Source organism: Nicotiana tabacum, chromosome 11 (assembly GCF_000715075.1).
Source record: "Nicotiana tabacum cultivar K326 chromosome 11, ASM71507v2, whole genome shotgun sequence".
NCBI classification, from domain to species: Eukaryota; Viridiplantae; Streptophyta; class Magnoliopsida; order Solanales; family Solanaceae; genus Nicotiana; species Nicotiana tabacum.
In genome coordinates, this window is record NC_134090.1 from 6,970,885 (window position 1) to 6,988,346 (window position 17,462).

Here is a 17,462-nt window from a genome sequence, read left to right on the forward strand (position 1 = left end):
TGTTATTTTCAACTTTGCATGTAGATGATGTTGGAAAAAAAAATAAAGAGACGATCTTAGACATTATCTTAGTTGTTTATAAAAAGCAAAGACTGAATGCATCACATTTCTTGGGGAGAAATTCAAAAATAGTCAGATTTACAACTGGTCATTCAAAAATAGCCCAATTTTAAAAGTAATCAAAATAAATCACTTTTCATGTAAAGATAAATCTGAGCGAAAACACTGTTCAAAACCCGAAAAATACGCCAATATATAATATTGGAGTTCCAGCATAAGTATGTTTGAACTCCAACATATTATACTGAAGTATGCTGGAACTCCAGCATACCAGCATAAGTACACTAGAACTCCAGCATAATATACTGGAGTTCCAGCAAGTATACCAGTCCAGCATAATATGCTGGAGTTCATACACAGGTGCACCGAACTCCAGTATATTATGCTGGACCGGTCTCTGTTGCAGCAAAATAGTGGCTATTTTTCATTGACTTCGTAAACGCTGGCTATTTTTGAATGACCAGTCCGAAAACTGGCTATACTGTGCTATTTTTACCATTTCTAGGAGTGAGCCCTTTCCCGGACCCTATGTGAATTATGGATGTCCTATGCATCTAATTGCTCTTTAAATTCAATGATTCAAGAGTTTTAAATGGGATGAAAAGAAGATTAATGATATAAACTCCACATAATTAACTTCTTAGGGTTTTCCTTCAAAATCTATCTAAAAAAAACATTGACGCTTGGATTTTCATTTTTTCCCTTAAGATTATTGCAAAAATCGTAAGCTCCAAGTATTCTGTGGTAGACCAACTTTACTTTTTCTCGACAAAAATCAAAAAAGGTTTATCCTTCTACACTTTTCCAATGCAATAAACTGGCTTTTAGAGATCAGATAAGCATGCATAAAGTTGTAAAAAAGTTTCTAATTTCTTATATTAGTGCCTGCTAAAGCATATTCGAAATAGTAAACTCTACAAGATCCTCATCTTTCCTCTTAATCTTTTTCTCACATTTATTTATGGATCAATTTTGTGTTTATCAATATCATGCCATATTTTTTTCAAAAGTCGAGTACCTGCCACCTCACAACATCAGTAAAAATATGTCGAGTAACCTTACTCTCAAGGCAGATGAAGAAAAAACTACCTAACATTATTTACCTCTATTGAGATTTGAATTGTGACCTCCCATAATTTTTATTTGCTTCATTAATATGTTCTAGCTAGATTGAGATTTGAACTATGATCTTCCACAATATTTACTCATGACTCCATTGACATTGGCAGCTTAGATCATAGATTAGCTTTCCCACTGCATGTATAATCAATTTGCTGTTTCAATGTCGTATTAAATTGTGTGACTATCTCGTTTAAAAAGTTTTTCCTTAATCATATTTTCAACAATTATTGTTGACAATATGAATAGAAGACCACTAATTTGGCAAGGGAGAAGCCTACATTAGTAAGCAGTGAAATATCAAACTATCCAAATTAAGAATACTTTTGCAACTCCAGGAAAAAAGTATGTATTAACCTGCCAAGTAACAGTGATCAATTAACACATACAATACTAAAAATAAAGATTACCCATGACAGCAAAATTTTAGCCGATTGGCAGTACATAAACTAATATACAAGATTATAGAATTACCAGTACAAAAGAAAAGCAGAAGAAAGACTATAGCACAGTGAAAATAACTTTAAATGACGGGCATAATTAACTGCTTCCTTATTTCTCTGATATTTTTCCTTCTTTAATCATTCTGTTCCTCTGCTTCAAACGGTCAACATTAGCTTGTTTCTTCTCTTTGCCCCTCTGCAAGACCATTATATACATGAATCAAGACAAAGACCTCCTCATAATGCACAAAACAGTGCGCACATTCTAAGATGCGGCAATATAAAATGTACAAATAGCAAGTTACAAGATGTGGCGGAGGTAACATTGTTTAAGACACTATTCCATTAAATGGCATAAATACCATTTCAACATGGCATTTCTTTCATAGATCAGCCATGCTAAAGTAAAAATAACAGTGTAAAACTACGAGAGCAAAGAAAACATTACCTTCATAGCATCTAGTAGCTTCCTCTTTTTACGAGGCATGAGAACATCGGACATGCTGTCTGCGTCCTTGGAAATTTGTCTTATATCTGGAAGAGAATCTCCTCCAGTATCAATGTCCTCAGAAACACTATCCTTGTTCCCATCTGAAGCAGCAGAAATTTGGGTACTTCCAAGTTCTTTTTTCAGTTCATCATGATACTGCTTCTGAAGAATTGACATCTGCACCAACCAAATTCTGTTAGGCTGGAGAAAATGTGTAGCACCAAAGTAGAGATGAAAATCAGCTGAAAGCTACTAGATATAGGTAAAGTTGCTTGGAACAAGCAACTTAATCTTATGCGTTAGTGGCTTGTTGGCTGCAGCGGTAGAGTAGTCTATTAAGGTCGCTGCCCTTTCCTAGTTCGTACGTGTAGTGCCAGCCTAAGCTCGTTGGGAGAGCTCCGAGCGCCATTGGAAGGATATTTCTTTATTCTTTTATAACGATCCGCGGACCGATCTTGTATATGATTTTACCACCGATCGAGCGTACTATCTAGAATTAAAACATCACTAAGCAAGTGTAAAATGCCACTGCTCTTCTAGGAAAGGCAACATGAAAATTAGTTCGCATTTCAAGCAAATGCAGCTCCAGAGTTTTTCACTACACTACCAGGGATCATCTTTTTTTTTAAAGGCAAATCAAACATTCTTCTTCATCCCTCATCTAAATAGTACCTTGCGTTTTTTCTCGGCAGCTTCAATAGCTTCAGCACGGTCAATGACGCCTTCCACAAGTAAATTTTGAGGGTCGTCCAAATCCTCTTTGCCCACCCCTGGCATTGGAAGCACTTCTTGTCTTGCAGCTGCCTGTAGACGCTTGATGGTCTCTGCATATTCAGGAACATATCCTTCGGCCTCATTATCAACAAAAGGTGACAAGTGTGGTGGAGGAATCCTGTTGACAATGTTATGCATCCATTACAATATTCAGTTGACTATTATTGCAAGCTAATAAATAATAGAAACCCAAGGCAAATCCACACTATCTTAAAGCTTACCTTCCCACAACATATTCATCAACTGGTAAAAGGATACGTGCATTAATACAATCATAAATCCACTGTGGCTGGACATATTCTCGGGAAAGGAATTTGTGGCCCTGAGTGGGACGGTCAACAATCTGCACAAGCATATGATGATATGAACATAAATGCAAGAACATATTTCACAAGGAATGTAATACTAAAAGTATGATTCACTATATCTGAAAGAACACCTGCCCTAAGCACAAGATTTCCATGATGAACACTAGATATTACGCAATTGTAAGTCTTCCCTAACATTTAGATGCTGGAGATCCTAACCACACTTTTGATCAGGAACATCCTAACCACACTAACTTGTCTCATTTTATTCAAGAAGCTGTGATAAATAATAAAATGTTTTCGCACCAACTTTTTTCATATGGTTAATAATACCTATCAATTTTGTTTTAAAAAAATGATGCAGAATATACAAGAGAAAAGCAGCATGTAATAGTCCCAGCTTCATGTAACCTATTGGCAGATATAATACCGTTCCTGCACAATTGAACTTGACACAGGCTGGGTTTAATTTTTCTCACATAAAACCAAAATACAGCAAGGTGAAATAGGAAGTCCAATATACAATTAAAATCTCAAAAATGACCACAAATGTTTTATTTCAGTCTAGTACTTCAATCAATCAACTAGATCTCAATATTAAATATACAATAAAATTTACTAACTAATACTTTAAAGAACAATTATTTCTTATATAAACTGCATTTACACTCCCAGATAAAACAGCACATGGCGAAATGAGTATACACTAGGTACTATTAGGATTTATCCTAAATGGAAGAGGTTAAAAGTTTATTGCACTAGCACTTTTTCAATGTCAAATAGAATGGCACACAGTCCATTTTGGGCACTACTAATAAAATGTCATATACATGCGTAGTATATGCCGGTGACTTTTTTTCACTTAATAAGTGAAGGGGAGAGGGAAGCGAGGCTTAGCGAGCTTTGAAAGGCGTCGTGACCACGACATAAGACGCAGGCAGGTTGCGTGCCTAATGAGTGGACTTATTCCTCTACTCGTTACTTTCCCTTCTCTTTCTTTCACCATCCCACCTAGGTCCCAGTGGCATCTTCACTCTCCGAGAGAGTAGAAGCACCTCATACAGATATAATATACATGCATATGTACACACACGCGCATCATCATCTCACTTTGGACCCATTTGCATGACCATAAAATGCAACTTAATAAATTTTTGCTAAGTCAATGTTTTCCTATTAAGAAGTGTGCCAAGCAGAACCACAGCACTGGCTTTGGAAGCACAATTCCAAATTATGTTATTATCAAATGGTAACATTTTTCTTTTTTGTAAACTCTACAATATGAGGAAGAGATGGAAGAACCAGAAAATGTGAAGTTATTTTTCTACACGTGAAAACACTAAAGGAAGGCTTTGAGCAAATGAGTAAAATACATCATTTAATAGAAGATTTTGAAATTAAAAACAGAAAACATTATTTATGGCTGAAAACACATGGAGAAGTATATATCACATATACAGTTTCAAAGACACATGTTAAAGCAAGATTTCAATAACTGTTTTGAGACTAGGTTGATAGCTATTTAAATTTCAATTTTGTAACCTTACCTGATGAGTAATACTCTGGTCAGTCTCTTTAAATGGTGCCCCTTCTCCATCCCAAGAAACGATACCACCAAAAGCAGGGATAACAAACAACAATGACTCTCTCGGAACCTAAGCATGAGAGATAAAAGCAGCATGATAAATGAGAAGAGGAACAAAAAGGAAAAGGATGTACAACGGCACCAAGGTCACAACAATATTTTTTTATTAATAATCATTAGTTAAAAGCATCATGACAAGTGAGAAAAGGGGCAAAAGCAAGGGACGCATAGAAGCTACAGACTCTGAAGTTTATTCTTCCTTGAAAAAATGAAATGCCAAAACTTGAAAGAATAAATGAATATGAAAAAGATGAAGACCAACATAACGAGGAATCAAATCCAAAACAAGAGATGAAAAAATCAATAACAGTAGGCATAGACACCAGATTCATTGCTCAAAATAGCTACACAGATCCCTCATGGTCCACTGCCGGCACAGCCAAGCACCTCCTCAAAATAAACTATAGGGCTAAGATAGAAATGAAACTACCATAACCAATCCGAAAAAAACATCACAGACAATAAAAGGTTTTAAAGTTCCTTGACGACACAAATAAATTATCATCATTTTATGGGATTAAATGCATGTCTCTACTATTATCCTAATGAATTTCATCCCAATAACAATTCTACTTTGACTTTTCTTTCCTAAAGTGCTCCGATGCTATAATAGAAAGACGAACCACCACACCCCTTTTTTCCTGCTACAGTTGGAAATGAAAGATTATAGCAGAAAAAGATGGAAGCAAAGAACAAATTAAGTTCCTTTCAATATAAGATTCTTCATATATATTATACGAAAATTAACCACCATTTTAAATATATTACTCCACTTTAAAAGAAACATCTCCAACCTCACGACTCAAGAAGAACTTGACATCCTTGAAAAGTGCTTTGCATTTTCTGGTTTCGGAATCATCTTCATCACTTTCTGCAGCATTTTGAACAAGGTGCATTAAGGCACCTGGTTCATTGGAAGGAAGCTGCTGTTGAAGTTGAGCCAGTCTAAGTTCAGATTCATCATAGTTTGTCTCCTTACTCACATCAGAGTCAAAGATACTAGCAGCTTTTGACTCTGTCATGGAGGCTCTGCTATCGAAGAACCTAGATAATGCATAAAGATCTGCAAAATTGCGATAATCTTGTTAACCAGCTGATAAAAAATCAAGTAAAAAAGAAAAGATGAAATCTTACCAGCAGCTAAAGCTTCAAGCCGAGAATCAAGAATGGGAGGATATTTCACATTTATTGAATGGTAAAGCTTGAAATTAACAAAAGCTAGGAGTGTCTGCATTCGAAAATTTTAACATGTCAAACTTGACAACAATCATATAATAATGTATTGGAGAAATCAACTTAGAGGCAAGAAAATACACTCTTCAAATTCAACAAATGTGCATGCAGCTCTTCATTGGAAAGGTAAGTATTAAGAATATGCATACAACACTACCAATGTAAATCTATGAAAGACAGAGACAGAAGCAAACAAAATTCTCCCTTTTCAAATTCAACAAAGAGGCATACAACTTCACGTAAATCTTAGATGGACTTACATCTAGACAATCCACTTCAAGTAACTAGTATTTTGTGCACAATTGCAAGAGAATGAGCAAGAGACCATGGTATAACTGTAGACACACGGGTTAAATTTTCTGTTTCAATCTAACATCCTAGCCAAGTTTGCATTTGAGAAGGTGCACAGTTAAAAAGATGGTTCACCAAAGCAAATTCCTATTTTACTTAGCTCTCCAGTACAAGTTGCTGACTCAAGAAAATGAACAAGACTTCTACTTCAAAGGGTTTTAAGTTGAATTACTCTTACAAGCAACAAAAATGGCTCAAATAGCAAGTCAAAATAATGATATATACAAATGTTACTAGCCTCGTAAAATTCCAAGAAAGTCAGCATAATGTTGTAGTCAACGTCAGCAGGAAGTACTTGTTGCAATGCATGTGGAGTTAACCAAGTGATTTTTTGCCCATCTATTTCTGCCTGCAGAGATCCATTAGTAAATTAAGCTAAGCAAAATATACCACCGGGTTTGTGGGACTTGCACGAACTACAAAGTTACCTGGTAATATATTCCTTTCACTGATATAAATGTTTTCCGTAGTTTGTGGGTGCGCGAAATGTAGGCCTGCCATTCATGGCTCAACCTAATCCATGAAGAGTAAGTTTGATAAGCATGCATATAGGTAAATGAATAACACTGTCAAATAGACATGAAAAGAGCCTTTCACCTTCGACAGTTATGGACACGGTTTACCGGTATCTTCTCTCTTTCTACAGCAGGCAATGCAGCAAACAAGTGCACCATACTAAGGCAGTCATCCAAATCTCTAAGTGCATCAATGAATTTAGGGTACCTAGAACAATCATGATAAACAAGAATAATTAAGTACCCGACATGCTGCTGACTCACTTGAAAAACAATAATGTCTATGATCGCATAAACTAACCTCTCTCGAATAAGCATGTCAAGGGTATAAGTGGGTTTTCGAGTTAACAGGCGTTCAGCAAGATCCCGATTTTTCTTTGAGACTGCTTTTTTAATCTTTTTCTCGTATGCTCGCATTTCTCTGAACTTCTCGAGTAAGGGCTCATGTTTAAGGAACAAAATATCTTTCGTGTGATAGTAGGTATGGTGGTTTCCCTTAACCTTCTTCTTTGGTTCACGGGGGAAAATACCTTTCAAGATGCATAGCTTCCTGTGTCGACAGAGAAAACAACAAAAGTTAGTAAATGATCTTCCATAAAGAAGTCTAGGCCCAGACTCATATAACAGACTCCAATGTGTTCAGAATTGAAGTATAGTTTATTTAGTCTTCCTTAAATCCCTGCCATGCAAATTAAAGTCTAAAAATTTTGACATTAACTGCATACTAATAAAGACACCAAAAAGCTTATACCTCAAAAGAAAAAACACAAAGCTGCAATACTTGAACCCCTTTGCCGCTCAACAGTTTATAATATATATAACCCAAAAAAAATGATTTTCCCTATTTGCACAGTATAGTTTTTCAACAAAAGGGCTCCATCACTGAATACAGTCAATAGCCCAAAATCAACAGATACACCACACCTTACCACCTTACTATCCCAGTGCACTAAGCTCCCGTGAATACTGTCCCAGTGCACTAAGCTCCCGTGAATACTGTTATGCGCGGGCCTGGGGAAGGGTCGGACCACGAGGGGTTTATTGTACAAGAGCATTCTAACACCACAAAATCCTTTTTTTAATACAAGAGCATTCTAACACAGGACCAAAAAAAGCATCTTCTCATTACTTATTCCACATGTTAATAATAATATAAGCTACTGCCACAAAGGGATTGAAAATAGACCAAAAAAATATAGAGAGAGAAAAGGGAAAACCTGAACAGTGATAAACTGACTTGAAGGTATTTCACAGCTTGTGATTTTGTAATATATCTTGCTGCATTTCCTTCCTTTTTCTTTCCCTGAAAACAATAAACAAATTGCATCAATTTTTTTTAGTAACCCACACATCACAAGCTGCGGGACCAAAGCCCTAGGGGCAGATTGCATCAAAATTGAAAAGGCGAAACATAACTAATCAACAATAAAAGAAAATGCTAGAAACTTACAGCAGGCCTGTAATGCTTCGGCATAGCTGCAGAATACGTTAGAGGCGGTCGATGGCGGCTTTAGGGTAAAGCAATTGAAACTCTTGCCCTTAGGCGCCTCAATATTTAACTGGGGAGGTGAGTAACGGAAAAGGACATTTATATCCCTCTACTTTGAAATTGCATAAAAGAACCCTCAGCTTCACTATGTGGCCTCTAAGATCCCTGTCTTCATAGTTTCACTAGGGCTCTACAAACCGAACCGGAAAATTACACCAAACTAAAAAATCAAATCAAATTGATTAAAAAATTTGACTAAGTTTGATTTAATTTGATTTGGTATTGAATAAACAAACTCGAACCAAACCGACATATAAATATGTAATTTTATTTATACTTTTAAGATTTTATATAGAATTTTCTTTAAAAATATTTAGAAATGTTTGGGATTCTCTTACAGGATATAATATTTAATAGAATATGAGTGCTCCACGTTTATTAACCTTAAATAATGGATTGTATGATCATTTTCTTATCAAGTGATATTGAAATATGTCAATCTCTTTTTTCTTACATATATTCATATGTCGAGATCTATTAAATTCTTATATCTTTTTCGAATTTGAAATGGTTATTATTATTTAGGTATCATATTGATTTTTATGTTTTAATTACTAAATTTATTTAACCTACATCAACGAAAAATTATTGTTAGACGAAAAAAAATAACTAACATGTGTTACTAAACTCTCTCATAAGAATATTATAACAACCCGGACGGTCGTTTTGAGAAATTAAGTGTCGCGCCCCCTTTTTCCCTCGCGGGATCGGGTTCATGACATTTTGGTTGCTGGGACAACTCTCTCCTTTTGGGAAAGAGGGTTTGCATTTTTGAAGAGTCGCCACCTAACGATTTAAGGTGCGTTGGCGCACCTATATGGTTCATTTATAACTACGCTTGGTAACCAGAAATAGGGTAAGGGCTTGAAATTATCCTAAGGGGAAGGTGTTAGACACCCCTCAGGATCCACTAGTGTGGTTCCCGGTCAAATATTTTTTTGTAAATTTGTACAATTAGCAGATAAGCAAGTATGGCTCAAATAGTAGGGAATTTAAGTTTAAGAACACAGATGTTTGAAAAACAATTAGTGAAAAGCGAGATCTTGAAAAGAGTTACAATATAAGCACATTCGTAAATGAAATGGGGGTGCCCTAGGTTTGTTTATAATATGGATCACATCAATGCAATATCCGGTATGACACTCCTCAAAAGAGGGGCTATACGTGGTATTAACGCACCGGTCATCGTATCCATATCTACCCTTTCCCGCCCCGTGAAGGTAATTAAAGCGAGGGTTGGTCTCGACCTTTATTGCATATTGTTACCCGTCCCTTCCTATCAGTCCCGGAGAAATTTAAGACTTTTATCCTATAAAGGGGGTTCTAGGTAGACCCTCAAGTTTAAAGATAAAATGCTAAGGCTGTACAATAACAAGTATGAATTCAATTAAAGGGAACATAGAAGACAAACGAAAGGCTCAAATTGTAACATCCCGTAAATTCGACTTAGGTATGAATGAGTTAAACGAGTAATAAGGTTATATTTTGGACATGTGAAGTCCCATCGGGATGATTATGGGTGAAAATATTTGTTTCAAAATCAAGATGGAAAGTAAGGTGCATAAGATTTGATAAAATCGATTAAGTTTGCAGAAGGTCTGTCTTCCAGCAGAGTTTAGTAAAAATGTGTAATGAATTTGGAAAAACTCAAATCATATAAGTTGTAGGCCTTTGAAATATCTTTCCAATGATATATTATAGAGCTCTAACGGATCTCTGTACAAAATGTTATGCATATTTTACAGAACAGTATGCGATACGCGCATCCTGTAGCGCGTCCCTAGCGCGACCGCGCTACTTTTGAGGCAGTGTTACTGCCGTTTTGTGCGGTCAGTAGTGTGATCGGGTCTTCAGATGCACGGGCGCGCTCGTGGGGGCATTTTAAAGCCATATTTCGTCTCTCATAGCCCCAAAATATAAAAACTTGCTCAAGAAAGGAGAACTCTCAAAAACCTAACTCCCTAAGGGTCCTTCCACCACCCAAGGTAAGTTCTAATGGTGATTCTAAGTTAATTTCAATTTTCTAACATCTTATTAGCATAGGTAAACCCTCCATATCATTATATATTCGATTGAGACATCATTGTTGAGAGAAGAAACCATAGAACTCGAATTCAAGAGGATTGAACTTCAAAAAGGTAATGTCTTCAACCTCTAATAGATTATACTATTGGATTAATGATTATAGACTCTAGTTCATGAGATATGAGTTGATGGGTTTGATAGAAAAACATGAATGGTTATAGGTTTGGGGTGTTAATTGTTAATTATTGGTTAAGGGTGTTGTTTACCTTATAGGTGATAAAGAATGATGTTGATTATAACAATTTGAGACTTTAGAATTTATCTAGGATCAAGAGAATGACTTGTTGGGTGTAGAAATACCATTAATAAGGACTATGTAGATTTATGTCACCGAGTGTTTGAGAAAATGCTTAAGTGACCAAAACATGAGAATTATTGCTAATATGGAATCCCTTTGACTTGTATTGATATAGATTAAAGTTGAAAGGGTTGGCGAATGTTGTATTACGCTCAAGAGCAGGAAGTTAAGGTATGTGAGGCTAACTATCTATGTTTGGGAATGTTAATGATTCTCCCTACACTACGTTTCTTTTACGACGTTACTAATTGCCTCAGAAATATAGTTTAGCCTAGTTCCTTGCATAGTTGCAGAACTTCTATTCTCTAGCTTCATAACTTGTTCACCACTTTCATTTTGAACGTTGTGAGCTCAATGCGTATTCAATATAGACTTGGATTTGATGCCCCCGAGTCTTAGTATAGATTACTCAGTATGCCATAAACAGTTGAAGTTTCAGTGTTCATAATCAGTTCAAGAATACATGTCTCAGTCTAGTCCAATTCAGTATTCCAGTGTTATGTAACTTAGTGTGATCCAGTATTCCAGTATCATGCAACTCAGTGTAATTCAGTATTTCACTATCATGTATTGCAGTACGATTCTCAGTTCTTGAATGTTGAATACATGTATTTGGGTCTGAGGCCGCAGTTTATGCTTTATGCATCTTTGGGCCCGAGGCTGCAGTTAGTGCTTTATGCATCTTTGGGCCTGAGGCCGCAGTTATGTATACGTATACTTGGGTCCGAGGCCGCAGTTGTGTATATATATATATATATTGGGCCTGAGGCCGCAGTTTAATATTCAAATAAATAGGTTGTTCATCATTCAGAAGAGGGAGTATTCATATCCTTACTTCCTTTCAGTTCAATTATTAGTTACCGTTCAGTTATCAGTTATCACATCAGTCACCAGTTATCAGTTCAGTTATTAGTTATCATTTCAGTTTCAGTTTCAATAGTTATTATTTCAGTTATCAATTATAAATTCTCAGTTATCAGCTTAGTTTCAGTTTCAGCATTTATAATTCTTTCTTTCAGTTGCTTTACATACTAGTACAATTCAAATGTACTGACGTCCCTTTTGCTCGGGGCCTGCATCTCACGATGCAGGTAATGACTTACATGTTGATGATTCAGAGCGCTAGGATTCTCGTACCAGCTACTTGGTGATCCCCAGTTCTTCCGGGGCATTATCAGTACTTTACAGTCTTTCAGTATTTACAGACAATCAGTGTTTTCAGTACTTCATTAGAGGCTTCATAGACTAGAGTAACAGTTAGACAGAGTCTTAAGTTTTTCATGTTAAGCTATGTTTGCTACAAATACGTTTCATAAATTGTATTAGTATTTTCGTACTTTGATTTATATCATTCAGACTTTTAGTATATCAATATGTGTTAGTTTATCTTCCATATTCAGTATGTTATGATATCAGATGTTGATTCAGCCAGCCATTTGGTTCGCTCGGTCACATATAGTCAGGCACTGAGTTCCGCGTTACGTCCAGGCCTGGGTTTGGGGCGTGACAAAGCTTGGTATCAAAGCACTAGGTTCAAGAGTTCTAGGGAGTCTATGAAGCCGTGTCTAGTGGAGTTTCCTTTATATGTATGTGCCGGCCACTCATATAAACGGTTAACTACCAAGACATCCAGGATTGTCTCATATCTTTCTACTCTAGATCGTGCCATAAAGCTTAGAGCAATAGTTAACCTTCTCTTCCTATCGAACTCCAAACGTATCAAAATGCCCTAACGACGTGCGGAAAAAAACTCAAGTTCTTAGAGAAGATGATTCCCATTGGGGGTATAATTATGGAGTATAAGTTGGTAACAAATGAGACATGAGATGATGTTAAAAGTGGGATGCAATGGATAGTAGTACATATTAGAGCATAACCTTATCAGAAAGTACAAAAGCAGTTATCATGTCTTATGGTTATTAGTTTACCTCAGTTTCCAGTTATACAGTCTTTCAATTAGCAAGTTTATGGTTATTCAGTATGCCAGTATTCAGTTATATGGTTACCAAATATCCATTTTTAGTATATCAAAATTTCTGGTGACTTGTGAGTATACAGTGATGCATATGGGTTCTCAAAGAAAATGTAAGTAATAGTGATTATAGAGAAACCTTCACATATTTTAGGTCTGGATTAAGACCAAGACTCACCGGATGACGCATGAAGTGATCTATCAGATGATGGTATACTTTGAAGGATACGTTTGTGCATGGTAGTGTATTTATATGTGTTTTACCTCATAGAACAACTTCATTTAATTCTTGGAAATGGAGCCACAAGTTGGATGATGATAGTTTAGATGTCACACCCTAACATTGGTCACTATAGTTTTGGACAGAAAAGAGCCTAAGGGAAAAAATACCTTGGAGTCAGAAACGTTTGTTATTACCAAAGATGTGATTTCGTACAACTCATGCAAATGACCAGAAGATGTGATATATGAAATGAAAACCAAGGGTAGCCAATATTGAATTTCAGAGAATGATTTTAAGTTGTTTAGATTTATTCAAATCAGAACTAGAAGTACCACGCTAGTAAGCTACTATAAGAAGCAGCTATTAATGTAAGATAAAAGATATGGCAGTTCCCCCTTAGGTTATGTGACTAAGTGATTACCGAGGATATTTATAGTATGATATGATTTTGTATTGTATAGAAAGTTTGGGGTTAGATATTCCAATTTTGTTTAAGACAGATGAATTCCCTAAGTGTGATCCATGCACATAGTTTAGAAAAAAAGGGAGATAGTATGCGACCGTAGAATAGGGTCGGATGGTGAGGGATTTTAGGAATAATCTTCTATTTCACATTAGTTATTCAAAGAGGACTAGAAAACATGATGCTAGTAGGTGGTTAGTAAAAGAATAGTAAAGTACATTTTGAGTAGATATAGTGAATTAGCAATTTCAGCAGAGCTAGTAGATGTACGATTTGATTTACTTAGGTAGGTCAACAATAGTGAGTGGTTAATAGTTTAAAACACCAAACGTGTGTTAGAACCCAAAGAGTTTAAGTTAAATCTGAAGTACAATGATAGTGGGAAAAACAATCAGCTAGGCAGTGAGAGAGCAAGCTACAGAAGAATAGCCTTTAAGAGTTATCAAAAGGGGTTTTCTCCGGGATTGACAGTGTGAGCAGAGTTAAATTATTAAGATTATGTATGATAGTTGTGAATACATTAGCTTTCTGTTATGTGAATAATTTAGTTTTTCCTAGAAAAGAAAAAGGAGATTTCTCAGAAGTAAGTTGGAAGATTAGTCGTCATTGACGTAGAGTACAAAGAATTGCAGAAAATAAGGAAAGTTATTTGGATCCCAACAAAAAGAGAAGGATCCTCAAGTATAAGACATTTGGTCTAATGGGTGATACGAAAATTTTTAGTAAGTCCAGTTAGTGATTTAAAACTTGAATAATTAGCATGGGATATAAAAAAGAAATCAGTTCGGTATGTGAAGGAGAAACAATGTGATGATCCCTACGTATTGCAGTTGAAAGAGGGGATTCACAAGTATAAGACGATGGCTTTTGAATAAGGGGGAGATGATGGTACTTTGAGGTACCAAGACAGATTGTGTGTTACAGACATAGATGGATTTAAAAAGGGAAGGTCATGTTAGAAGCCCATAATTCCAAGTATTCTTTCCATCCAGGTTCCCCAAATATGCATCATGACCAAGGAGATTTATTGATGGAAATACATGAAAAAGAACGCGCAAACTTTGTGGCTATTTGTCCGAATTGTCAGCAAGTGAAAGTCGAACAGTAGAAAGCCTAGTGTTTTTATCACAGAATACACATATGTTGAGTGGAGATGGTAAATATGAAATTTATAACAAGATTATCTTGCTTATTTTAAAAGCATGATTTTATTAGATGATTGTAAATTGACTTACCAAGTCAACACACTTCTTGCCAGTAAAAACTACAAATTCAGTAGAAGATTATACCAAGTTGTACATTCAGGAAATCGTATGATTGCATGGTACTGCATTGTCCGTCATTTTGGATTGTGATGCTCAGTTTAAAATGAACTTTTAGAAGTCCTTTTTCGAAAGGAATAAGCACAAGTTTTTCATCCTCAGAAAGATGGCCAGGCAAAGCGCATTGTTAAAAAACTTAAGGATATGTCCTTGATTTTAAAGGTAATTGGGATGACCACATACCTCTCATTAAGTTTTCTAAAAATAACCGACCATTCTAGTATCAAGATGGCACCGTACGAAGCTCTGTATGGGAGAAGGTGTAGATCACCAATTGGTTGGTCCAAAGTTGGTGAAGGGGAGTTGTTGGGAACAAATTTTGGTCTATCAGCCTATGGAGAAAGTTAAGTTGATTCAAAAGTGTGTGAAGACGGCTCAAAACCGCCAAAAGTCCTATCCAAATGTGCGGCATAGAGACCTAGAGTTTCAAGTTGATGATTGGGTGTTTCTGAAAGTTTCGCCTATAAAAGGCATTATGAGATTTCATAAGAAGGGGAAGCATAATCCCTGCTATATTGGGCCATATAGAATCTTGTGAAGGATCAGTCAATTAGCTTATGAGTTGTAGTTGCCACCAGAATTACCGATGGTACGTCCAGTATTTCACGTGTCATGTTATAACATTCAAGTTTCTAGTACTCAGATACTCGTGTCAGTTCAGTACTCAAATACTCATGTCAGTTCAGTACTCAGATACTCATGTTAGCTCAGTACTCAGATACTCATGTCAGTTTAGTACTCAGATACTCATGTCAGTTTAGTACTTAGATACTCATGTCAGTTCAGTACTCAGATTACTCAAATATTCGTGTCAGTTCAATATTCATATATCCATGTTAGTTCAGTATTCATGTATCCAAGGAAGATCAATATTTAGTCAATACAGTAGTCATTCAGTTTAGTATCATAACAGTTTAGTAATCATGTATTCATTCAGTTTAGTATACAAGTGTTAATGAAAGTTCATGTTTCCACCAGACCTGTTTAAGGTCCGGAGTTAGAAGAAGTTACAGTCAGGACAATCATTCGAGGACGAATGGTCCTAAGGGGGAGATAATGTAACATCTCGTAAATTCGACTTAGGTATGAATAAGTTAAACGATTAGTAAGGTTATATTTTGTACATGTGAAGTCCCATCGGGATGATTATGGGTGAAAATAGTTGTTTCAAAATCAAGATGGAAAGTAAGGTGCATAAGATTTGACAAAATCGACTAAGTTTGCAGAAGGTCTGTCTTCCAGTAGAGTTTAGTGAAAATGTATAAGGAATTTGGAAAAACTCAAAGCACAAAAGTTATAGTCCTTTGAAATATCTTTCTAACAATATATTATGGACCCGAACGGATCTCTGTGCAAAAAGTTATGCGCATTTTACAGAATGGTATGTGATATGAGCGTCATGTAGCACGTCCCTAGCGCGACCGCGCTACTTTTGAGGCAGTGTTACTGCCACTTTGCGTGGTCAGTAGCACGGGCACGCTCATGGGGGGTCATTTTAAAACCATATTTTGTCCCCACAGCCCCAAAGTATAAAAACTTGCTATAGAAAGGAGAATTCTTAAAAACCTAACTCCCTAAGGGTCCTTCCACCACCCAAGGTAAGTTCTAATGGTAATTCTAAGTTAATTTCAATTTTCTAACATCTTATTAACATGGGTAAACCCTCCATATTATTATATATTCGATTGGGACATCATTGTCGAGAGAAGAAACCCTAGAACTTGAATTCAAGAGGATTGAACTTCAAAAAGGTAATGTCTTCAACCTCTAATTGATTATACTATTGGATTAATGATTATAGACTCTAGTTCATGAGATATGAGTTGATAGGTTTGATAGAAAAGCATGAACGGTTATAGGTTTGGGGTGTTGATTGTTGATTATTGGTTAAGGGTGTTGTTTACCTTATGGGTGATAAAGAATGATGTTGATTATAACAATCTGAGACTTTAGAATTTATCTAGGATCAAGATAATGGCTTGTTGGGTGTAGAAACATCATTAATAAGGACTATGAAGATTTATGTCACCAAGTGTTTGAGAAAATGCTTAAGTGACCAAAACATGATAATTATTGCTAATATGGAATCCCTTTGACTTGTATTGATATAGATTAAAGTTGAAAGGGTTGGCGAATGTTGTATTACGCTCAAGAGCAGGAAGTTAAGGTATGTGAGGCTAACTCTCTATGTTTGGGAATGTTAATGATTCTCCCTACACTACGTTTCTTTTACGACGATACTAATTGCCTCAGAAATATAATTTAGCCTAGTTCCTTGAATAATTACAAAACTTCTATTCTCTAGCTTCATAACTCGTTCATCACTTTTATTCTGAACGTTGTGAGCTCAATGCGTATTCAATATAGACTTGGGTTTGATGCCCCGAGTCTTAGTATAGATTACTCAGTATGCCATAAACAGTTGAAGTTTCAGTGTTCATAATTAGTTCAAGAATACATGTCTCAGTCTAGTCTAGGGGTGTGCATTCGAAGTGGTTTATCGATAAATCGAATCAATTATTTGTTATCAGTTTATTGATATCGGTTTATCGATTTATCGATTTCGATTTCGATTTCGAAATTTTTCTTATCGAGTTATCGATTTCAATTTC

The 17,462-nt window shown here is 35.9% G+C and overlaps 1 protein-coding gene across 1 annotated transcript; it reads right to left on the reverse strand.

Annotated features, from left to right (window-relative positions):
- Positions 1-1,503: 1,503 nt before the first annotated feature.
- On the reverse strand, positions 1,504-8,527 carry LOC107768178 (pescadillo homolog). Its single transcript, XM_016587285.2, has 13 exons — positions 8,389-8,527; positions 8,156-8,241; positions 7,240-7,488; positions 7,021-7,146; positions 6,852-6,936; positions 6,662-6,772; positions 5,974-6,067; positions 5,634-5,902; positions 4,742-4,849; positions 3,108-3,229; positions 2,785-3,004; positions 2,071-2,289; positions 1,504-1,818 (listed from the first exon to the last, which is right to left on the reverse strand). Exons 1-13 carry the CDS (start codon positions 8,410-8,412, stop codon positions 1,732-1,734), a joined length of 1,800 nt encoding a protein of 599 aa, XP_016442771.1. The 5' UTR covers positions 8,413-8,527; the 3' UTR covers positions 1,504-1,731.
- Positions 8,528-17,462: the final 8,935 nt, after the last annotated feature.